This window comes from Trachurus trachurus (genome assembly GCF_905171665.1).
Source record: "Trachurus trachurus genome assembly, chromosome: 24".
NCBI classification, from domain to species: domain Eukaryota; kingdom Metazoa; phylum Chordata; class Actinopteri; order Carangiformes; family Carangidae; genus Trachurus; species Trachurus trachurus.
Genome location: NC_139910.1, coordinates 556,001 through 581,711, shown reverse-complemented (window position 1 = coordinate 581,711; position 25,711 = coordinate 556,001). Strand labels below are relative to the sequence as shown.

Below are 25,711 nucleotides of genomic sequence, written 5' to 3'. Positions count from 1 at the left end.
GACATGAAGAGCCGAAGATTTACGAATGGCAAGTCCTTCCATTTGGCACTACGTGCAGCCCTCGCTGTGCCATCTACGCCCTGCAGCGGCACGTCCAGGACATGGGTGAGTCCAACAGCCATCTTGTTGATTGTGTTGAGCAGTCATTCTACGTGGATAACTGTCTCCGCAGCACCCACTCAAAGGAGGAAGCGAAGGATCTTGTCGATGGTCTGCGCCAGCTACTCCTCACTGGGGGCTTCGAGATACGCCAGTGGGCTAGCAACATCCCGGAGGTCGTTGAGCACCTTCCATCCGACGTCAGATCCGAGAGCAGTGAGCTGTGGCTTTCCCAACCCAGCATGGACCTGCAGCAGCCAAGTCTGGGGCTACGTTGGGATTGCCTCCGTGACTCCCTAAAGTACAAACATAGACCAGTGGAGAGAACCGAACCCACATTGAGGAACGTCTACAAGGTACTTGCCTGTCAATATGACCCCCTAGGTTATATTGTACCGTTCACCACCAGAGCCAAGATTCTAGTTCAGGATCCAGCCACAGAGCCTCCGTGACAGATGGATTGCCTGGGAACGAGAGATTCCAGACCTCATCCAGACGGAGATCCCCAGATGTTATGCACCAGCGTCTGCATCCTGAATGCTAAGCCCCTTGTTGGTGGAAGTGGAGGGCATCCTGAATGCTAAGCCCCTTGTTGGTGGAAGTGGAGGGCATCCTGAATGCTAAGCCCCTTGGTTACGTCTCGTCAGACGTAGCTGATCCAGATCCCATCAGGCCTAGCATCCTGCTAATGGGACGCTATGATGCATCTCTTCCACAAGCTGTTTACGACCCCAGTAACACCCTCGGGAATTGTCGATGGCGACACAGCCAAGTCCTTGTCGACCACTTCTGGTCCAGATTCATCAGTCACTATTTGCCCAGCCTGCAGGAGAGACAGAAGTGGCTGAAGGACGGGAAACAGCTCGAACCAACTGGTGCTCATCGTGGTTCCACAGCTTCCACGAGCTCTATGGCCTGTTGGGAAGGTAACAACTACTTACCCTGGAGCTGATGGACGCATCCGGACCGCGGCTATCAAGGTCAAAGATCGGACATAGCCTACGTCCGACCAGTAGCTCGTCTGGTCCAGCTCCCTCAGCTGGAGGACGCGGCCGAAGATTCAGTTACTTGAGTGGACTTTCTATCATGGATTCGACTGTCTGTGTAGACAGTCGGGGGCGGCTGTGTTAGAAAGCCCATGTTGTTTGTGATGTTAATATGTTCAACGAAACAAATACCATTCAGTTACATTGTGTTTTTATGTTAGTTTACGTATTTCCGACGCTCATGAATGCATCGTGGTAATTCCAACGTTCGTGAACGCACCACACCTGTGTGTGATTTGTGCCGTAGCTGCGAAGTTTACTTTCCTTTTCTCCTGGTGCAGCAGTGGACAGCTGTACTTACCCAACCTTCACCTGTACATCCTGGGTTTATGTGTGTCAATGCCAGAAGGTGAGTTCATGTTGTTTTACTGTCCAAGTCGAATGTTACGTTGTGTTAACCTCTTCATGCAGAGGCCATTTTTGGCAATTTCCGCCTGTTTTTGTATCACTGCAATTAAAGCTTAATAGCCACAGAAGTACTAATCCCACAACTATGGTTTATGGCTTAAATGAAAGACAACCTTTGTCCCTTTACATCTATATGTATAAAATATTGAATTGAGTCATTCCATAAAAAAATGGGCTTCTGGAATTGCTATTTTTTTTTGAAAAAAAAAAAAACGAGTTTGAAATTTTTGGTGAAAAGGTGATATATCAAAATCCTAATTATAAAACAGGTTGAATTTTACATATATGGTTCACACACTCCCTGTCCACATGTGTACCAAATTTTAGGTTGATATGTAAAACTACTGAGGCACTATAGAGTTTTTCCAAACAGTGTCCCTTGGCGATGTACAGTGTGCAAAACCTGTCCAAAATTGTCCAATTTGGCTAAAATGCACACTGCAAGATTTTAGTGAGATTTTTTTTTTTTCCAACAGATAACCTATTGGGGCCAATCACACACTTGATGGGTTTTAGGAACACCAGTTACATAAGTAAAATGCCATTTGAAAATTTTATTTCTGGGGATGAATATTTAGTGTCCAAAACCCATCCAAACATGAATTTACCTATTTTCGCCTGTATTATATTGTTATTTTCCTTTAAAACTCCAGAAGTAAACATCCCACAACCATCAGTGATGGCTTAAATTAACAAGGACATTTGAAATAGTTCATTTTGTCTTTTATTATTATTTTTAATTAAACTTGGGGCAGTAAAAACACACTTTTTGTGTCGACTTGTATTGCTTACATGTTGACACTAGGGGGAGAGGGAACCACATGAACCAGCTGGGTGCAGGCTTAAGCTTTGCCCAATCAGGGATCATTATATATCAGGTCACACCTTAGAGTCTCTGCTATTGGACCAAAAAGTTTTCACCCCCGTGACTTTGATTGACAGGCGACGAGAGATGCGCAAAGCGGGTGCGCAGTCTGCCGGAGAATGCGAGTAGTATTAGAACTGCGGAGTTACGTAAAACGCCGTGGAATATCTGGTCACGATGGATAAAATCAATCAATGGATTATTTTCGAGCACATGTTCAGCTTTTAAAAAAGGGTAAGCTTGTAATTTTATTCAGTGTTTTAGTGGGTCTGTGACTGTTTATGTCCGTCTTTTTCGGCACTCGAAAATGACTTCCGGGTTTGTTTTTGTTGAGTGAGCAGGCTGGTTTAAACCTTTGATGGGGTAAAAACTGCATTTTTGTGCTTTGCTTTTGTTTATATGACAGAAAACGATTTTTTGGTGGTGAAAGAAGAGGTGTACAGATGGTACATATATGTTAAAATCACCTTCGTTGTTGACGTGACGTCACTTGCGGGCTGCCGTAGTCTGATATTGTTTGAGACATTTTCAGTGACTGTGAAAAAACCGTAGCACCTAGAAACTTCATTTTTTTTTCTACCTGTTGCTGAAAGTGTCCTTAAAAGGTCTGTGGTGGAGTTTTAATTACAGCATGCCTACTTTTCGTTATATTAAGGACGCCGTTCGTGTGTTATTGATTTGGGACGCCGGCGTCCCAACCACTAGGGGGCCTGCGTGTGTATTGTTTAATGCTATGCTGTTGTGATGGTCAGATAAACTGTGAGCCTTGTGTGAGGTCGTTGTTTACAATATGATTAATCTCATATCATTCATATCACTGAATACAGTCCTTTATGTTAGTGTTATATTATTATGTACATTATGTATGGTGTGTTCTGTACTGATGGTTGATTTGTATCTTTATTATTATAGAAACACATCAAATAAATCCACCATAAACTGGACATCTGCATCCGTGTCTTTTAACAGGGACACACACCAACACCTTGCTGCTCTAATAATCAGCTAAATCCCGGAGAACAACACTTTCTCCTTTTTAGTTCAACTTCTTCAGTGTTATGACAGCGTTTTGGGTGTTTTCAGACTTCTTCTGCGTTTTGTCCAGTAGGGGGCGTGGTGGTTTCACACTGTGTAAAACATATTACGTAACCTGTCAGTGTTGTGATTGGCTGAGCTTCAAACATACATGAACAGAATAAAGGACACATTCAGCGACTTAGTTAGTTAGTTAAAGTTTATTTCGGACATGTTAAAAGAAATAAAACATAATACAGTAATGGACAGACATAACAAAAATACTTTGCAAAGACAACATGCATGAACAAAAATAAAATAATTAAAAATAAAGCTTTTTTTGTTTTGTTTTTCATATCCAAAAAGGAGTGGGAAGAAGAAAAACGTATTTACTCCCACCCCCTATTCATAAATTAGCTATCAAGCTTTCTGTCATTACAATCTATACAATAAATGAATTTATGAGTTTATCCAGCTGGATTTATTCTAATATATTATCACTAATCTTTATCTCTATAAGTATACATATATAGATTTATTCTAATATAGTATCACTAATCTTTATCTCTCTAATATATAAGTATACATATATAGATTTATTCTAACATATTATCACTAATCTTTATCTTTATTACTAGAACTGATACAACTTTTATAGAAATGTTTGTATTTTTAAAAGAAAACGAAATGATGATAAATACAAGTATATGTATTAAAATCATAACAAAAATAATAATAATAATGATAAAGTAACACACACACATTCACTGATCACTTCATTAGGTACACATGTTCCCCTGCTTGTTATTGCAAATATCTAACAGGCCAATCACACACTGTGTGTTTACACCTGAGACACGGTGGTGATGATCTGCTGCAGATCAAACTGAGCATGAATGAAGAAGAGAAAGTTGATTTAAGTGACTCTGAACGCAGCGTGGTTGTTGTTGTGAGCGTCTCACTGAACTTTTCACCACAAACATCTGGATGGTCCTAAACAGAGAGAAGATCCAGTGAGTCAGACTGGGTGGAGCTGATAGAAAGACAACAGAAACTCTTATAACCATTGGTTATAAGAGACAGATGCATCATGGGAGGACAAACCACCCAGCGCTCATATCTCTGTGTGCCACAGGGCAGCTGCTATCTGGTTCAGACGTGTGATAATAAAGACTTCTATATAAGCTATATATAGGCTTATATTATAGGCTAAAGCCGTTACTGGACGTCTTATTGCTCTATGTCGTTCACCAGAACACGGAGAACAGAGACAGAGACACCATGGCTGAATTCAGATGGACTGAAGTGTTTGTGGTGACGCTGCTGCTGCTTCCACTCACAGGTAAGAACACACCTTTTATGTAGAAATGACCGGATCAGTACAAAGTACAAAGTACAAAAGTTCAGTATGTAGCCTACATAGAGACGAAACCTATTAGACCCGATCTACCATGTGGCGCCACTTCCTTGACGCAAGTACAGTACATCTAGGTAAAGGTCTGTCCACTATTAAAATCACATAGGAAACATCCTCAGTCTAATCTCAGATTATTCTCTTGTTTCTTTTCTCAGAAGTCACAGCTTCAAAACATTTATCATCAGTCACTGTCAAAGAGGGAGCTGACGTCACTTTGTCCTGTGAGAACGTGAGAGATGATCAGGATGGATGTGACAACACCACCTGGATCTACAGCGAATACGGGAGAGTTAAAATAACACTGATTGAACATGGGAAGATCCACAAAGACGCTGGATCTAGGTCAGACAGCCTGAGAGTCACAGAGAACTGTTCTCTGGTTATACAGAAGGTCTCATGGTTTAGTGATGGTGGTCTGTACATCTGCAGACAGTTTAACACATCAGGACGACCACAAGCTGAAGATTCTCTGGTTCTTCTAAATGTTGTCCTCAGTGAGTATTTCATTTTCATTTCATTTCATTTTTTTTTCATTTCTTTATTTATTGAATTGGGACAGTGCACATTCATCAACACTGACGCATTAAGCATCAGTGTAAATGTGCCGGACTTAGCACAACTGCTAAATTTCAGCCGCAGTCCCAAGGCAGGTTTCTAAAAAACATAACACAGAAGACTTTAAAACCTTGTGATGACAAGTCCTACAATGGACAATTACAAGACAGAGCACAGACAGACAATATCAAGGCAAAACAGACGCAGACAAACACAATAAGAACAGACAATTTTGACCCACAGTTAAAGAATAATGTACCATACATGCCCGGGAACAGACATCAGATTTAAACAGTATTTAAACTATATGAGTGCATGTCTGATTTGTTTTTAACCAATGTTTGAGATTTTTTTAAAAGACTTTAAAGACACATCCAACTGTGTTAGAAACATCTCAGTCATTCTGATTCTTACAGTGATGAAGCTCATTTCTCTCTCAATGTCTCCGTCTTCACAGTGTATGAACAGAAGGAGGATGAGAACGTGACATTGAACTGCCATTATTCAACATATGGACTGTTTCCACTCTCAGTGAGGTGGTTGTATCAGGGTGAAGCTGTGGCTGAAGATCACAGTGACTTGTCGACGTCACAGTCTGACTCTGCGGCCACTGTGAAGTTTCAGAAATCTCATCACATTTATGGATCAAGCTCCAACTTCCTGTCATGTGAAGTCCTCGATGATTTATTTGGACAGCCGGCGACCTTCTTCCTCCAAACCTCACCTGAGAAGTCAGGTAAGAACATGCGGAGCTACTGAGCATTTACCAGCTGCATTCATTCAGAAATTTTATTGAATAGGATAAACCCCTTGAGAGGAATCCTCTCGTTTTCGAGGGGGTCCTAATATACATTACAAACCAAAAAGAGACAAGACACAATCAACAATCTACAAACATACAACAACAAAGACAACAGACATCAACACAGACATAAAAGAAATGAGTACAAAAATGGACACAACCTCTCGATGGCCGCAGATGGCCATAGCAATAGCCTAAATAAACTAAGAGAAATGTAAAATAATAACATAATATTCAAATTAAAAATTACAGTGTAAAAAAAAAGAAAAAGATATAAATCATCTGAAGCATGTGCAATTTGACTCAAAATAAGAAGACACAGAATATTTAAACCTATGAAAAGAGGTCAATGAGCGTAAATTTAAAGGAAGATTATTCCAGTCTGAAGGCGCTTTGTACATAAATGCTCTTTTACCAATTGTTTGCAATTTAGCTGCAGGCAGGGATCAAACTTAAATTTTTGGTTTACTCGCCATAAAATCTACTGGCCAGAAAAGGAACAAAGGGAGGAAGTACACACGGGCAGAGCAAGGGAGGACAAAACTATCAAAATAAATTAACACATTACACACAACTAGACAGGTTCAAACCCTGACACCCGTCAATATATTTGTATAAGTGTATAATCACTATAAAATAAAACCTGTTTGGTTTTCCTAGCCTTATAATTATTCTTTTATATCTACATATAACAAGGGTCTTGCTTTAGAAAGTCAGAGTCAGTTTATTTGCCATTTGTGGAAGGAGACCACATTGGAAAAGGATTTGCAAGAGCTCAAAAAACAAACACGGAGCGTTGTAAAAGGTTTGACACCAGAAATGATCTCTAGGACCTTCAAGGATTAAAACCTGGGTGGACAACCCGGTCAATTAGCTGCTGGAAAGCTACAGGGGCCAAAACCCCTCTTCCTGGGTCATTTGGCTGGCGAAATGATGTAAATGCAAATATTTAGGTACTACAATGGCATAAATAGTCATACAACTATAACATTTAGCTGAGAGTATCTTGACACATAGGGGGAGGCAGGAAAAAAAGATTCTGGGGTTTGTTGCAACTCCATTTTAAGATATCACCCTCAACATCCCAAAGAAGACAAAAAAAAAAAAAAAAGACTGTTCGCCTGACAAATTCTCATGAAAATTATTATTTTTCCAGCACTTTATGGAGAATATACCTATGCCTAACATGTATATAGAAAACTTCCTTAATTCATAAGCTTCCATTTGAGTCCAAGATAGATCCTTTCTACTAGCTACTAGAAAGCTACAGGCTGTCTCCAAACAATGCAACACCTATTGTGAAAAACTCCATGTTAACTGTCATGATCAGAAACCATTCTATTTCTGGTCTCCCCTAAGTGAACAGATAGATAGAGAAGACCGTTGGCCACAGCTAGTGGGGCTTTTGAGATAGAAATGGTTGTAGTGCTTTGAGCTTTCAAGGCCACCGTAGGAAACATCCTCAGTCTAATATCAGATTATTCTCTTGTTTCTTTTCTCAGAAGTCGCAGCTTCAAAACATTTATCATCAGTCACTGTCAGAGCGGGAGCTGACGTCACTTTGTCCTGTGAGAACGTGAGAGATGATCAGGATGGATGTGACAACACCACCTGGATCTACAGGGATAACTGGAACATAGAGACAAGAACACTGATTGAACATGGGAAGATCCACAAAGACGCTGGAGATAAGTCAGACAGACTGAGAGTCACAGAGAACTGTTCTCTGGTGATAGGGAACGTCTCAGTGTCTGATGCTGGTCTGTACGCCTGCAGACAGTTTAACACCTCAGGACGACCACAAGCTGACCATTCTCTGCTTCTTCTAACTGTTGTCCTCAGTAAGTGAGTATTTACATCCAACTGTGTTCACCACTTTCCGGAGAATGCCGCTGGGTGTCGCCATGACGCTCCATTCCACCGTTACTGTATAGTATTGTTGATAGCATAGACTGGTTGATAGACATCGGCCGTGATGACTTTATTTATAATCATCACGTAGTTTTAATAAGAACAATACGGACGAGGTTTTAGCTTTATGTCACATTTTCACGTCACTATATCACCGTTGGAGGCCCTGGGAGGGGTGCTGGAAAGTGCCCCAACTGGGGACTCCATCGTTCTGCTGGGGGACTTAAACGCTCACGTGGGCAGCGACAGTGTTACCTGGAGAGGTGTGACTGACTCCCCGATCTGAACCCGAGTGGTGTTTTGTTATTGGACTTCTGTGCTAGCCACAGTTTGTCCATAACGAACACCATGTTCAGGCATAAGGGTCCATCAGTGCACGTGGCACCAGGACACCCTAGGCCGGAGGTCAATGATCGACTTTGTAGTCGTGTCATCTGACCTCCGGCCGTATGTCTTGGACACTCGGGTGAAGAGAGGGGCTGAGCTGTCAACTGATCACCACCTGGTGGTGAGTTGGATCCGCTGGTCAGACCTGGAAGACCCAAGCGTATCGTGAGGGTCTGCTGGGAACGTCTGGCAGAATCCCCTGTCAGGGAGGTCTTCAACTCCCACCTCCAGGAGAGCTTTGACCGGATTCTGAGGGAGGCTGGAGACATTGAGTCCGAATGGACCATGTTCTCCACTTCCATTGTTGACGCGGCCGTCCGGAGCTGTGGCGGTGGCAATCCCCGAACCCAGTGGTGGACACCGGAAGTAAGGGATGCTGTCAAGCTGAAGAAGGAGTCCTACCGAGCCTGGCTAGCTCGGGGGACCCCCGAGGCAGCTGACGGGTACCGGCAGGCCAAGCGGACGGCAGCCCGGGCGGTCGCGGAAGCAAAAACTCGGGTCTGGGAAAAGTTCGGGGAGGCCATGCAGGAGGACTACCGGTCGGCCTCGAGGAAATTCTGGCAAACCATCCGGCGCCTCAGGAGGGGGAAGCAGTGCTCCGCCAACACTGTTTACAGTGGAGGAGGGGAGCTGTTGACCTCGACTGGGGACATCGTCGGGCGGTGGAAGGAATACTTCGAGGATCTCCTCAATCCCACTGACACGCCTTCCGTCGAGGAAGCAAAGGCTGAGGATTCAGAGGTCGATTCATTCATCACCCAAGCTGAAGTCACTGAGGTAGTCCGGAAGCTCCTCAGTGGCAAGGCACCGGGGGTGGATGAGATCCGCCCTGAGTACCTCAAGTCTCTGGATGTTGTGGGGCTGTCGTGGCTGACACGCCTCTGCAGCATCGCGTGGCAGTCGGGGACAGTGCCTCTGGACTGGCAGACCGGGGTGGTGGTCCCTCTCTTCAAAAAGGGGGACCGGAGGGTGTGTTCCAACTACCGGGGGATCACACTCCTCAGCCTCCCGGGGAAAGTCTATTCCAGGGTGCTGGAGAGGAGAATTCGGCCGATAGTCGAACCTCGGATTCAGGAGGAACAATGCGGTTTTCGTCCTGGCCGTGGAACGCTGGACCAGCTCTACACCCTCCGCAGGATGCTCGAGGGCACATGGGAGTTTGCCCAACCAGTCCACATGTGTTTTGTTTTGAAGAAACATCTCAGTCATTCTGATTATTACAGTGATGAAGCTCATTTCTCTCTCAATGTCTTTCTTTACAGTGAAAAAACACAAGAACGATGAGAACGTGACGTTAATCTGCCATGTTAGGACGTTTGGACCGTGTCCACACTCAGTGAGGTGGTCGTATCAGGGTGAAGCTGTGGGTGGAAATGACAGTGAGGTGTTGACATCACAGTCTAGATGTAGGGCCAATGTGAGGTTTCAGACATCTCATCACATTTATGGATCAAGCCCTGACTTGCTGTCATGTGAAGTCACTGATTTAACCAAACGGCCGATGACCTTCTTCATCGTCCTCTCACCTGAGAAGTCAGGTAAGAACCTGTTGAGCTGATGAGCATTTACCAGCTTCAGATTATTTCTCTGTCCTCATTCTCTGTAGGAAGTGGCTGATATTAAGTTATATTTACCTAGTGTGTTTTCATGTTTTCATTTGCACGTCATGGGGTGGGTCAGAGTGATGGTATCGAGTATTGAATATCTTTCTGAATATCGATATTGAGTTGAAAATTTTAGTATCGTGACCATTGTCGTGACAACCAGTGCCAGTTACTGTAACTGTCCATCTGATTGGCTCTGGACAACTGCAGTGTCAGAAGGTCAGAATGGAGAAGTTGGTGCCAAGGAGCTAAAAGATGATGGAGACCAGTGTATCGATGGAGAAGGGACCAGTTTGGAACCCCTTCTGTTTGTCCCTCTCTAAAGTCAGAAACACTGATCATGTGACCCTTCTGTTTCCAGTGGACTGGTGGTTAATTGCTGTGGCTGTGGGTGCAACAGTGTCCATCACCATCTTCATCATCGCCATGATGAGAAAGCGCATCTCCAGAGCTGCGGGTGAGACCAAACAGAACAGGAACAGGAACAGGTACACAACAGCAGCGGATGAAGATGAGGTGAGTATTTCCCCCTAAGGGATAAAATGTCCACTTCCAGCGTTTGAGCTAAGCTAATTAGCGACTTTAGGTGGAGGCAGGCTAACACTACCCATACACTTCCAGTGTTTGAGCTAAGCTAATTACGGGCGATACGGCTCTATCTCCTTTGTTACTGTACGCACAGTGGAAAGGATGGTGTCTATCTGCTGGTCATGGACTCGGGAGTGAGGCAAGACACGGACAAAAAGAATGTTGGCATATCCCTTTAAACCAGCAGTGTCTTTATGCTGAACTGAAACTGATCCATTTGTCTCTGGACTGAGCAGAGCGTTAGGAAGTTCACCTGCTGAAGCTCCTCTGACCTGCAGCTCAGGGTTTTAATCTGAACGTGTTGAAGCTGCCTCTTGGTGTTTGGTTGCTTTGTTTTATTTGCATGTTTGGTTTCAGCCACTGACGCTTCATTCAGTTTGTGTGAGGAAGCTGATGAGGAAACGCTTCACTCACCTGTCGCTCACCATCACTGGACCACAGGGTCTGAAGGTTTCTGATGCTTCTCCTAACACAACCCTGTTTGGGAAACTCAGAGAATTCCAAACTTCTATAAAGTTTGATTCTTGTTAATGATCCAGAACAGGACCTCGACTTTTACTGAGCCTTTTATTTGAAATGTCTGGTAGTAACGCGCCTTCATACTTAACCAAGTGTTCTACTTGACGAGACAAACTGCTGAAGCTTCGTTGTGTTGTGTTTGTCGGAGCAGATGGAGGGAGGCGGAGTCTCCTCCAAACAAGATGGCCGACCTCCTGGAGGAGAACCAGGTGGAGCTGAGCCGCCATCCCAGCAGGTACAGAGCAGTGAAGAACAGCTTCAGTTTCTACACCGGAGCAGCAGAAACATGAAGCGACACATTTACTAACATTTATCAGATATCTGTGGTACATGACTGGAATCCTTAGAGACACCACTGAACTCATGTAGTGTAGAGTAGAAACAGTATAAACTTTGTGTTTTTAACTCTGAAACATCCTGGAAAGACATTACTATCCCATCACAGAGAGAAACTAACACTTTGTCCTTGTTGTGATGATTTCTTTACTAAAATAAACGGTCAGAGATATTGTGGACATTACCACTGCACTGCTCCACCGTTTACTTTAGTAAAGAAATCATCACAACAAGGACAAAGTGTTAGTTTCTCTCTGTGATGGGATAGTAATGTCTTTCTGGGATGTTTCAGAGTTGAAAACACAAAGTTTATACTGTTTCTACTCTACACTATATTATTTCTCCTTTAATGTCTCAATTTCGTGTGTAGTTTTGTTAAAAAAACAAAAATATTCGCACATCTATTTCTGGTGCGTCTGTGGGTGACAATTAAGTCCAAATTAGAAAAAGAACAGTTCCTGCACACATGGCCAACTTGCAGAATTTATTATGCAATGTTTCGGTGCTAGACCTTTTTCAAGCAAATGTTTGCGCCAGCAAAGGAAGCCATCTTAAATAGGAGTGGCTGTGTGACATAAACCAATCACTTTCCCACACGTCTGGGTGTGAGGAATTCATATATTAAATATCAACAACAAACAAACAATAGAAACAGCATCAATATACAAAGGTAAAGAGCAATGAATATATACAATAAATACTAAGCTGCTGTGACTGGATACATTAGGTCCTAATGGAAGCTAATAGCTATTAATCACAGTCAGAAACAATAAATACGACAGATACAATAGAAAACTAGATAAAGTAGCATTTCCTGATGGAAATGCGTGTGAATGCTGAAAGCAGCTGAACGCTATTGCAGAATTAGCGAATAGTGCAAGCAGTGATCACCATACAAATGTTTGACCAAGGTAGGAATCGAACCCACAACCTCATGGTCGTGGTTTGACTTTGCCTCTATGCCACAGTGTACACACAGCTGCAAAGACTGTTGTCTGTTGATGAGCTGCACTCTGTCTCACTCTGAAGTTAACGAGCCCAAAACTGCACCTGTTGGAAACACACTGTGTCAACACCAAGAAAGCTTGAGAGTCAAGCTTGAATGACTTACAATGAAAATTTCTGTCAATTTCAGGCTGAGAGCAGCAGTTTCAACATGAAGCAAGTTATCAGAAGTCAACAGAGGACGACTGGGAAAATAATTCACTATAATTGTTGTTGAGGCAAGATTTGAACAAGCAACCTTCAGGTCTTCAGCCCAGTAATCTAACCACTAGGCTACAGACACACATAAAAAGAGAATAAAGAAAATGGCCGAACAGAAGAACAATAGAAGAAATAGAAAACAGAGGGATTTGCAATAAAAAGTGTGCAAGGCTACAATAGAAATCTGAAACAGTCTGAACAAATCATAGTGTGTGTAGTTTTGTTGAAACTCAGAACTAGCGGTTGTGATGATCATCTGTATTTCCTTCTCTTCCAGCTCGCCACCGATCCGCTGCTGCAGACGACCTCAGAGTCTGGACCGACGGTGAACTCTGAACCTGGTGCAGAACCTCCTGTGACCTCAGCTCCTCCTCAGAGGTCAGAGGTCAAACTGAACCCTGCAGAGCATCCAGAGCCCCGGGATGGACCGCCGTCGGCCACGCCGGACTCAGACTCCAAGACGCTGAGCAGCGCCGAGTCGTCTGAGGAGGAGGAGGAGGAGGAGGAAGGAGAGAAGCAGAGCGCGGTCGTCAGCATCCTCCCGTCCTCGGTGCTGGACCGAGCCGGCGCCATCGCTCAGCACTTCACCAGCAGCGTCAAGCGAGGCAGCGGCGGCGTTGCCCTCGATGACGCCCGCTCGCTGGGCTGCCCGTCGCCGCGGTTACCCAGCAGGAACAGCAGCAGCCTGAGCCTCCGCGCCGAACTAGAGCTCAGCGGCGGCGGCGGCGTCACCACGGAGACAGATCAGAGTCTTCTGTCTCCGCTGTTGGACGGCGACAGAGGGAACAGCCTCACCTACATCCCCACCGACCTGGTCCGCAGCTCCGTCAGCAGCACCGAGACCGAGACCGCCACCGAGGACCAGAAGAACCAGAGGGACCGAGAGACCACATCCACATCCACCACCACCGGCCTGGAGTCTCAGCTGGTTTCACCCTCAGACCCTCACGGCCGCTGCATGGTCTCTAGTGACTCTCTGGACTCTCTGAGGTCGGACCAGAGGAGCACCAACCCAGAAGACTCAGGACAAACCCCGTCAAGGTCCCGGTCCCAGAGCCTGCAGGACAATAATAATCCGTCTGAGGAGGATGAGGAGTTCAGACCTTCATCCGAGATGATCAAGATCTCCAGATTGCAGAGTGAAGACCGAGACCGAGGGCGAGGGCGAGACCGATCCAGAGAAGCTCCTCAGACCTGCAGAGCCATCGTCGGCCCATCGACTGGAGCGTCCGACCACCGAGAGACCGGAGCGTCAGACTTCTGCGCTGTCACCGAGGAATCCACCACCGGACCGAGTCTGAAGGACACGCTGAAGGTCTGTAGAAGAACAATAACATATAGAACGTATATATCGTCCTATTTGGGGCTTTACACTTTTCCTTCTCCATTTAAGTAAAATAAACTCAAAAACTCAAAACACGACACTGGAAAAGATTAGGGCTGACCCAAAAAAATCAAAGCTTCGAAGCTTTGTTCGTTGCCATGGAAAATCGATCATGAAGTCTGTGATCGATTGTTTTGTTTTTTTCTTCCTTTTTGACACCGGTTCTCATCGGCACTTGTTACATTACAATGAGTAGGCTACTTGGCATCCTGGAAACCTGCCTGATTTTTGCCATTACTTTCATTATTTCCGCTACGGTCGTGCACCCCGCCGGCCGTCAAAGCTTCAATTAAAATCGATTTTATGTCCCCAAAGCTTCGATTACCAAAATATGATAATCGGGTCAGCCCTAGAAAAGATGGATCTTCAAGTAGAGTTGTCTTTAATTCACTTCAGAACAAAGCAAAAGAAAACCAACCCGAGTCACATACATAGACAAAAGATAAGAGAAATAGAGTTCAGAACTTTGTGCACTGCAAAGAGAGCGACAGAGCGATTGATTTCATATCATCCGTGTGTGGTTTATATGCTAGTGAGCCTGTACTTCCCCAGTACTTTCCCATCCCGTGGCCTCATCTCTGCTGACTGCTCTGCAGCCTTGAGTTCAGCCCTGTATCCTTCTCTATCAAGCCCTTCTGCCGTTGTCTTCCAAGAGGCCATAGACTTCTATACGATTCCCTGAGCCCTTTCTCAACCCTTTCTCAGCCCTTTCTCAGCCCTTTCTCGACCCTTTCTCAGCCCTTTCTCAGCCCTTTCTCGACCCTTTCTCAGCCCTTTCTCGACCCTTTCTCAGCCCTTTCTCGGCCCTTTCTCAACCCTTTCTCGGCCCTTTCTCAACCCTTTCTCAGCCCTTTCTCGGCCCTTTCTCAGCCCTTTCTCAGCTTTCTCAGCCCTTTCTCGACCCTTTCTCGGCCCTTTCTCAACCCTTTCTCAACCCTTCCTCAGCCCTTTCTCAACCCTTTCTCAACCCTTTCTCAGCCCTTTCTCAACCCTTTCTCAGCCCTTTCTCAACCCTTCCTCAACCCTTTCTCAGCCCTTTCTCAACCCTTCCTCAACCCTTTCTCAGCCCTTTCTCAACTCTTTCTCAGCCCTTTCTCAACCCTTTCTCGGCCCTTTCTCAGCCCTTTCTCAACCCTTGCCTAGTGGACATTCAATGGATTTGCACGAGCATAACAACTTTCAGGAAAACACCAGGTGTTACAAGGGGTCATACATAGTTCCCTCTTGTCTCCTGACTCTCCACTTTGCCTTGTACACCCTCATCCATTAAGTGGTGCTAAAGAGCATGTTGCAGTATTTGTAGGCAGATGATAAAGCCACGGTGGAGTGAAACAACATAAGAACATGACAAATAATGATATTCTATCTGTTCAAACCAACACAGAATAACATCAAATGTAATCTGGTTGTTGTTGACTTGATCTTTAAAGGTGCAGAACTTTCTTTTCATTGGTCTTGTTGTTTTCAACCTCACCAGGTGTTTGGACATGAGGCCGTGGTGCTGAAGGCTGCAGCGCCGCGCGTCGCCCAGCTGAAGGCCGAGGCAGCGGGAGGACCGAGGACCGCCGAGGACTCAGAGGACCAGCTGGACGACGGAGACAAAACCAAGAGCAAAGTCCTTCACCTGGCTCGTCAGTACAGCCAGAAGATCAAGAGGGAGGCTGCAGGTAGGACTCATGTACCGCTGTTTCACCAACTGCTCCCAGTTTGTCTCTTCTCAAGGAATAAATATATAGATAATAAAGAGAACACAAATACTGACACTGATTTAAATATACAAAGGAGCAGCATTTAAAGGGACAACCAGGAGTTTCTCCGTCGGCAGAACGAAAAATTCCACGACAATAAAAAAGTCTCATATTAATGTGGATGAATCTCCGTTACCACTTGTTAATGGTCCATTTTAGATAAATCTATGGTTTTGTCTCTATGGTTATTTTGTTATTATTAGTGGTGGTGGAAATGCTGGGCGAGCCGACCAGCGTTTCTTTACTTTCGGTTTCGTGGCGAGTCATGAGAATAACGCCGCCGTATGAATCTCCGTTTATGGTGGGAACTACGACGGTATGTGATCGTCTTCCAACCTCTGACTTTAATTCTTGATGAATGAAAACATGAGTCTGTCTTGAGCCGGTCAAAGAATTTCACGGTGCGGAGGCTCATAAATGTAGTGTGGAAACACTTCACTTTAACAAAACTCCTCGTTGTCCCTTTAAGGTTAAATCAAGATGTTGGACTTTAGAAGGTACTTTAAAGCAACTACAAAGAACTTTCACTTAGTGTTGATTTGGCGCCCCCCTGTGGACAAGAGTGGTAGTGTCGTCCAATATCAGACAGGACAAAAATATAGAGATGAAACTGAGCTCGGTTTCAACTGGCTAGCATAGCAACAACTCAGTGCTAGTTGATATCCTGGTCAGGTGAAGCCGTCTGAGTGAGTGAATGGTTTGGTCCGGTGGACCGACCCATCGCTGCCTCCTGCAGGTTTAAGAGTTAAACTGTTTAGAAACAGCTGATGTTCCCACCGACGGCCTCATCTGCTGCTGGAGGTCACTCAGAGTTAAAAGTTAAAGGTTCTTTGTAGTTGCTTTAATGAAATGATAAAGTTTCTATCAGGGTTAGTCAATGGAAGAGGAACAAAGACTTGACGTCCCTCTCTGATAACCCTGTCACCCAGGGCGGCAGATCCGATGTCAGGATTGGGGGGGACACAGTGAAAAAAAGTGATTTTTTTTTTTACCCGTATGCAACTCATACTATGCCGCCATAAATCACAACTTTGTAGAGGCTCGCCCTATCATTCAAAAAGTCCTGCACAGGGAATCATTTATTGTGCTTCCCTGTCTTGTTTATTTGTCCTGTGTACAACCCACAGTGCGAATCACTGCTTACTTAAATCAGGGATGCAAACGGGTCAGGACCAAAAAAGAGAGGAATTTCCCGGGGGGGGGGGGGGGGGTTCACCATTAATAAATTATTACATTACAATATCACGGAAAAGTCAACCCCAACCAAGTATTGAGTGCATATAGATGGACATAGTTTTCAGAAGGCCAACATTTCTATATTAAAATACTTTAAAAAAAAATTCCTTTGCAATATTTCCATTTTGGAGAAACTGATTTTTAGGTCTTCACTGAATGTTAGTCATAATTATTACTATTAAAATAAACAGAATAAATAAAGACATGGGATGTTTCATTCAGTGTGTAATAGACATATAGGCCTATATAATGTGTTAGTTTCACTTTAATTGAACACATTCTACATCGCGGAGGCGACGTCTCTCCTTCACCTCTGAAACGGGGCAGAGCTCCGTGGAAACACCTGCCTGACACAGCAACGTAGGGAACCGTGCATGTCCGCGGTGCACAGCTCCACGGGGGGAAAACGGCGTCGCCGTCGCACCGACTGCACGCGGATACGCGCCGCTTCAATGAGCGCGCACGTCGCGCGTCTACATTGGAGGTTGGCTGTTATCAGTATAATCAGAGACCATGAATGAGTTCGCCTCAGTTTCACGTGATTGTCACTGTCAGCCTGTTAGAACAACATTTTACTGACCCCAGCTGAGACGCTGAGACCCCCCCCCCCCCCTCAAAAACAAAAACTCTTCGGATCTGAACGATTCACACAAGTCACCTAATTGGTCATGAAAAAAGCGAGTTTCGCTTTTCGGCGCGCTGTTTGCATCCCTGTTAACTGTTATATTAGTAAATCATAATTTTAAGGGTCTCGGGTATGTAATGTTCTTATCTTTCGCCTCCCTCCGACCCTCCCAGATCCCCAATTGTTCTCACCATCTTCCTTTTCTCCCAGTGTATGGAACTACTACTACTATACATGATTCATTGATATGGATGAATATCAAAATATTAAGCCCTAACCAAGTTGTGTAAACCAACTGATCATGTTTTTACAATGCCAGTTGCTGGTAATGCTGGTAAACGGTTCTAAAAAAAGATGTGAATTTTATCTAAAATGTGAAGAATGTGAAGTCCAAAAATACATTTGTTCAGTTTTTGAATAATTTAGGGTATTTTTTATTAGGGGGGGCATTCATGTTCTGCACCCATGCTGTCGGTCTTTTCTTTGTGATAATGAACTGGAATTAAACTTGACATTTATGATTGTTTGTGTTTCTTGCAGGAAACCCCGTCCTGCCCCTGGTGCCCCTGAGCTCCGCCCCCTGCAGCTCTGGCCCCGCCCCCCCGGCTCGGCCTCGGACCCGCAGCCCCCTCAGTCCCACCGAGGCCTTCCACTGGCCCGACGTGCAGGAACTCCGCTCCAAGTACTTGGAGGTCGCAAGGTCTGCAGAGCCAGAGGACGGCGCCACGCAGCAGCAGCAGCAGCAGGTTCCCATGGCGACGTCGCGCAGCAGCAGCAGAGCAGCATGGTGAAGAACCTGAGGGAGAAGTTCCAGAGCCTCAACTGATCAACTGAACTGGAGAAACTGTTTTAATTCAACTGTAAAGAGTCGTATCGAAGCTCCGAACGAATGAACCCAAAGATTTCTACATCCGACACCAGAGCACTGCAAAAACTCTACATCTTTACAAGAATATTTGTCTCATTTCTAGTCAAAACTAATCTCTTTTCACTTAAAATAAGACTCATCACCTAAAAATTAACTTGTTTTTAGATCATTTTCACTTGTTTCAAACAAATTTTCACTTGAAATAAGTAGAAGTCTGTGCTGATTGGCTCGTTGTGTATAATATATATAATATCTGGTCTGTTTTTCTACTGGATGGTGTGTACAGTTAAAGGGACATGCCCCCCCCAGCTCCCACTTTCACTCCTGCTGCTGCACAAACAACCACTAAACTGCCCCATGCTTTTATTTTGAAGGTGAAGGGAAAGTCCAGGGTTTGACTCACCTGTCCACACTGGGAAAGAATGGTGGACTGCTCCTTTAACCTTCACGCATCACATGAGAAACCTGTGTGTTGGAGCCGCCTGATGAAATCTAGACTGAGATTAGCAGCTGACTCAGCTGTTTTTTTTTTACAATCTGGACCTTATTTCTATCATAAACTCCGATCATTTCCTCCCCCAGATAACTTTGGTGTCATTCCAAGTGGTTGTGATGAAATGAGCTCCAGCCGAGAGGCGCGTATATCCGTATAATGGAGTCTACAGGGCAGCAGAATGCAGCCTCTAAATAACACATTATCTGCAGAGAAACTCCTTCATTTCACCAATATTTAGTTGTGATAGGCTAGTGCTATTCCCCTCTGAGTCCGGGGTTAGCTGTTATCAACATCCGGGGTCTGTAGGTTGACCAACAATCGATTCATAATCTTCAAAAATTTAAAAAGATTTTTTATTCAGTTTCCTCCGTCTCAATACGCGCCCTCACAGCGCCGTACACAGCGCTGCAGCACGCCATGGCGCTAAAAGACGCTCGTTAACCGCCTACAAACATTAACTGATCTGATTTAAATGCTCTATTGAATGTCTGTGACGAGGCTTGTGTACATCAGCAACCCGACCCTCTATTGAGGAGAGAGGACGATCGCTGTTTTTTTTTTGTTTTTTTTTGCCGTTAAACACACACGCGCTCCAGCTGAGCAGCCACATCCACTGCGCTCTGGATCAGCTGATCGCTGCTCAGGTGACGTTAGATCTAGGGATGTCCCGATCCGATATTGATATCGGATTTATGTCCGATATCAGCCAAAAAAACGAATATCTGATTATATCGGACTGCATCTAAAATCTCCGATATAAATGCTCCGATAAAAGCAGTGCATTATTCCGCTCCAGCACTTCTGTCCCATATGAAGGTGACTGTCGTTCACACTCCAACACAGTAGGTGGCGTAATGCACCTTAATGTTGGTGCGCCGCCTGCCAGAGAAGAAGAGCGCCCGGCTCCAGCATGCAGAGATCACATGATCACAACAACAACAACAGCGTGTGTGCGACACACACACACACACACACACACACGGACAGGTCGCGCTTGCTAATAAACGGTAAATGCGCTATATTGCTCTAAAGGTCGGTGGTCAGATTCTTCTGGAGGAAGACCAGCTGGTCCACATGTTGTGCCGTGTTAACAGCGCTAAAGCCAGAATTAAATTAACGATGCTAATTTCTGTTAGCCTGTCTATGGCGTTTTACATTATACGTTAGCATTAAGCTAGCGGGCTTTATGCTTAGTTGTGACACTGGCTGTGTGTTTTGAACGTTGTTTCAAACTATGTGGGTTTGATTGAACATCTTTGATGCTTACATATTGCTGCTTAACTCATTGAGTGCCGCGCTCCTTTCCAAAGTTTTAGTCAAGTGTACCGGCAATTTAGACCATTTTTGACTTTTTATGTAGAGCCATAGTGTATTCTATATTATTGCCACCAACACATACTGTAGCTCAATTGAAAGGTTTAACTTAATGCTTCAAATGACCACAAACCGTTTGTTTCTACGTGCCTCCGTTCCTGAGAAAACTCAAGCTAAACATGGCTGGGTTTCACCAAAATCCCTCCTTTTTTTCTAGAAAATGTGTCTGTCGCTCTTCTGACACTCGCATTTCTGGATCAAAGGGCTCGTATAAGATAAATATATACAACACTGGTTGTTCTATTCACAAATCCACCAGCGGGGGCGGGGGGGGCGCCACTAAACAACAATAACACAGACGCACCGTGCCATGTCACAGCCACTCGCCGCGGAGCGTGAGGGTCTGTCGGCCACAGCGGCTCGCGAACAACGGTCCCGCCGGTGGTCGCGGTCCTGCTGTGGTACGGGTCGGTGGTACCGGTCTGCTTTGGCCCAGAGACCATCAGATTTTACCGCGGGAGGACTTTGGGGAGGACACGGTGTTGCTCGAGGTGAAGACCGGGCGGGACTGTCGGCTGAGAGCTTCCTGGTTCAGCTCCGAGCAGCTCGAGCAGCTGGAGCTGCAGCGCGGGTGAGAGCGGAGCAGCTGCGCTGCATCTGCGCTGCATCTGCATGCAGAACTCCGTTTGCAGAAGCCGAGTTATGATAAAAACTTCCAGATCATGAGCTGTCATGTGACTTTGATCGTCATCTATTTCAGTTCTCCTCGTCGTAGAGTCCCCAAATTTACATATAATGTGTATTAAAGTGTCTATTTTCATAATATAAAAAAAAAGCAAAAAACGAAAAATCTCCTTTTTGGCACTCAACGCATGGGAACGAAAAACGAGAAATTACGTGGTTGGCACTCAATGAGTTAATATATTGCTTTACTCCTCTTTTTATTTTATGTATGCCATTTTTACTGTAGGGCAGGCTATAGCCTAATCTTCAATTTTGACAAATAAAACCTTGAAGCAAGAAGATTTTGCCTTTTGTTTGACATTGATGTACATACAGTAATTCAATAACAGTTGTAAATAAGGTTTATTTTTTAATATTTTACAGTTCAAAAGTAAGCTCACTGCTGTCTGTCCCATAGAAGAACATGACAGCAGCAGCCTGTCAGTCAGCAACAGGAGGACTCTCCTTTGTATTAGAATTTGAAAAATATAAATAATTGTTTTTTTTAACCACCCCTAATATCGGATCAATATCGGTATTGGGCGATATTGGAGGCTGCAATATCGGTATCGTATCGGAAGTGAAAAAGTGGTATCGGGACATCCCTAATATTCACTTTTCTAAACTCATACAAAGTGCAGCCAAACAGCAGGCTGAAGAGAGAGGACCAGCAGCAGCAGCAGCTCCTCTGTGGCGCTGCAGAGTCAGACAGGCTGCAGGTGAGCTGGCGTGAGAGCAGAGTGCCGTCTTTTTTTTTTTTTTTTTTCTTTGTTACAGGTGATACATGTCTATGTGCATGTGCATGAGAACTGATTTTGAATCGAATAGACACCTAAATATTCACATCCCTTCAGTCCAGGCTTTTGAAAAGAGAGTAGTAGTAGTAGTAGCCTATAAAACCAGCTTCATGTAGCAGTTTACTTTAAAATGGTTCAAATATATTGCTGCTGAATAAATCTGAAACATGTGATGTGCATTTTGGGGGGGGAATATGGCTTCTGATATAATAGTCTGTAGACATCATCATCATTCAACTTTTTCACATGGTCTGGTGTTAATAAAGCAAACTAAAAATCGCAAAAATAAAATCAAGAATCGGTTGAATCGAATCGTTTTGTGAATCGAATCTGTTGAATCGAAAATCGATTTTGAATCGAATCGTGACCCTAAAAATCGGAATCGAATCGAATCGTGAGCCACCCAAAGATTCACATCCCTAGATTTTATTCTCGTAAATTTACGACTTCATTCTCGTAATGTTATGACTTTTTTCCTCGTAGGAAATTTACGATTTTATTCTTGTAAATTTACGATTGACGTCACCTGCATGTCGAGCTCAGGACGGATCATCTCCTCCCACTCTTTGACCCGTCGGGACAGCGCCGTCTCCTGAGTGTAGCCCTGGCTGTTCACCACCAGCTGCTCCTGCACACACACACACAGACACACACAGGAAGTCACACCACCTTTCACAATAAGAGCACACCACCTTTCACAATAAGAGCACACCACAGGTGAAGTGTGTTTGTGTGTGTTGAGGACGAACCACTCGCAGCTTCACCAGGTCCTCGTAGTTCAGCTCGTCTCTCTGGTCATCTGCACACACACACACACACACACACACACACACACACACACACACACACACACACACACACACACACACACACACACACACACACACACACACACACACACACACACACACACACACACACACACACACACACACACACACACAAAAACACACGTCATTATTCATCATCTCACCTGTGTAGCTCTGATCCGTGAACTCACCTGTCGCAGCCTCAGGTGAGTTATAACCAGGCCCGCACGGAATCTGCGGCCGCGGAGCTCCGACGAAAACTCCGCGGTATTTCCGCGGAATTTTGAACACAGTAGTGTAGCAGTTTACTTGAACGCGTCTCGCCCCTCCCCCTTTGTCTGTGAATTTACATTTTCCCGCCCCTCGCCCCCGCCCCCTTCCGCTGTCAATATTGTGTCAGCAACAAAAGAAAACAACCAAAAACAACTAATCTACCGGTAAAAAATGTCGAAAATCCGATTCACAGCAGAAGAACTGAGGCGGCGTCACTTGTCGACACGGGTCACCGCGGCTGACAGGGCCTATGAATTTAATAATGATTTTTATGCGGACGGGGGCGTACTCTTCTGTAAAGTTTGTCAACACTCCGTTGATTATCTGAGGAGACAAACCATCCTGGAGCATCTGAAGTCCCAAAGGCACAACAACAGGAAGAGGAGTGGATTGGGTAAGTACTTACTAGCTGTTTAACATATTAAATTAATTTAAATGTGTTGTCACCGTGTTTAGACTCCGGTTGTCACTATGAGGGCGAGTATACTGGGTTAGCGAGTTGAACGTAAAAAGCCGGCTTAACTGTAACAGGAGGGTGGTTGTCTTTTAACCCGGCGGCTAGATCACCATCATCCTGTCCAGGTTATGATCAGAGTTTCATCCTAAACCGGCTGTAAAAGCGCCGCTGTTTCATTATTTAACTCATGTAGAGCTGCGTCACCTTTATTTTGAAAGTCCAGCGGAGCGGGTCAGAGCCAGCGTTACGGAGGGAGAGAGGAGAGATCAGCTGATCCGCTGCTGTTACTTTCTCTCTGAGCGTCTCCTACAGATGTTCAGCTGAGGGAAGACGCTGCTGCTCAGCTGTTGAGCCGAGCGTCAGGAGCTCATATTTATATTTTACTTTGTGTAGTGTAGAGACAATGAAAGAAGTTGTGCGCTGGCAGCAGTCACATACGTACACAGATGGATAATCGGTCAAGTTAATAATTTCACTTTGATGTGGCCAAGAATGAACTATTTTCAGTGTTTCGCCTGTTGTATGACAGTGCTGCTCAAATGCAAACATTTAATGTCCACTTTGTTTACACAGTTTAAAAGGTCTCTGTTGTCTTTGTACAGAGAGAATAGCCCATGAGATTTGTACTAATAAAAATAAATATTTTTATACGCACATCCAGCCTTGTTTTTCTAGGAAAACACACTTGCATAATTGCGTTCAAACATGATTTAAAAAAGTCAGTTGCTGTTGCTCTTATTTTATTTTGTTTAAATGGATAAAGCTTCATATTTAAAAGTAGAGCAATGTTGAGCTGTCATAAATTAAAAGCAGCCTCCTCTCTTATTTGCAGCTACAGTGTTGCTTCAGGCTGTGATCTTTTTTTTTTTTGTATGGCTCATACTCTCTCCATTACAACAAGCTGCTTTTATTTTATTTGTTGTTTTTTACTATGGACTAAAATTGGCATCTCTGCTAAATGCAGTACATATACATTCCATCAAATATGTATTGCTCCTTAATATGCATGGCCCCATCTAAATACAAAGTAAAAGTACAAGCTTATGTTTACTTTATCTTACATTCTGTGTAATAATAATACTATGTTTCAATTATTCTTTTTCTTTTCTTTGTCTTCTAGTACGATCTAGGACTCAAACCCTGGCTGCCTGCCTCTCCAAGACCCCATCAACAGCTGAGAGGAAGGAGTTCGTGCTGGATTTCACTAAGGCTCTGGTTGAAGCAGACATTCCCCTCGAGAAGGCTCCCAAGCTGGCTGCTTTTCTGAAGAAACACTGCAAGCAGGGCGGGTCCCTTCCAGCTCCATCCCACATCCGCTCCGACTACTTACCAGAGCTGTTCCCTCAGATGGTGGAGGACGTCAAGTGTGCGGTGGAAGGAAAGCCCATCTATGTTTTGTTAGACGAGACGACAGACGCCTGTGGCCGCTGTGTCCTGGCAGTTCTTCTGCAACCTGTTGGCAGGCCACCTCTGGCAGCAGATGTAGTGTTCCTCGACAGAGTCAACTTCAACACTGTGTCCCAGGCAGTCATTTCCTGCCTCAACAACTACAACGTCAACTTCAGTGATGTGTGGGCTTTTGTCACCGACTCGGCAAGCTACATGAAGAAAGCCTTCAAGACCATGCTTCATGGCCTGTTCCCCAACTCCGTCCATGTGACGTGTCTGGCACATCTGCTCAACTTGGTGCTGCAGGTCTTCCCAGACACCTTTGAAGACCTCAACAGGGTGTGCGCACTGGTGAAGAGAGTCTTCTGCAAGGCACCTCAACGTCGCCAAGAGCTGCGGGCCTATATGCAGGCATTGGGCTTGGCTCCTGTTATGCCGGTGTTTGCTGTCATGACCAGATGGGGTTCCTGGATTGAAGCTGTCCAGTACCTTGCGGAGAACCTGGACATTTTATGCGACTTCGTACCCTCTTTGCCACTGACCTCTAAGGCTGTTCGGGACCTGAGAGCGCTGCTAGAAGAGAAAGAAGCTACTCTAAAGGCCCATGCCATCTTCATTGTTGAGCACAGCACAGAGATCAAGACCACCATTACCAAACTGCAGGAGACTTCCAACCCCTCTGCTGCCACTATTCATGGTCAACTGGAGAACCTCCTCATGCTGTTTGAATATGGCCGCACTGTAGGGGCTGAGGATTGGCATCCCGGGACCACAGAAAGGCTGAGGGAGCTGGATGAGGATGATCGTGCTGCCTGCACTGAGCTCTTCCAGAAGA

At 44.8% G+C, this 25,711-nt stretch overlaps 1 protein-coding gene across 1 annotated transcript; it reads left to right on the top strand.

Moving 5' to 3' along the window:
• Positions 1 to 676: 676 nt before the first annotated feature.
• On the top strand, positions 677 to 20,081 carry LOC311007056 (uncharacterized protein; the record flags this gene model as incomplete). Its single annotated transcript, XM_084000140.1, has 12 exons — positions 677 to 1,025; positions 1,427 to 1,494; positions 4,687 to 4,774; positions 5,005 to 5,343; positions 5,862 to 6,140; positions 7,709 to 8,047; positions 9,767 to 10,042; positions 10,470 to 10,624; positions 11,367 to 11,450; positions 13,035 to 14,072; positions 15,619 to 15,808; positions 18,291 to 20,081. The coding sequence occupies 12 exons, from the start codon at positions 677 to 679 to the stop codon at positions 18,539 to 18,541; spliced, it is 3,456 nt and encodes a 1,151-aa protein (XP_083856266.1). The 3' UTR covers positions 18,542 to 20,081.
• Positions 20,082 to 25,711: the final 5,630 nt, after the last annotated feature.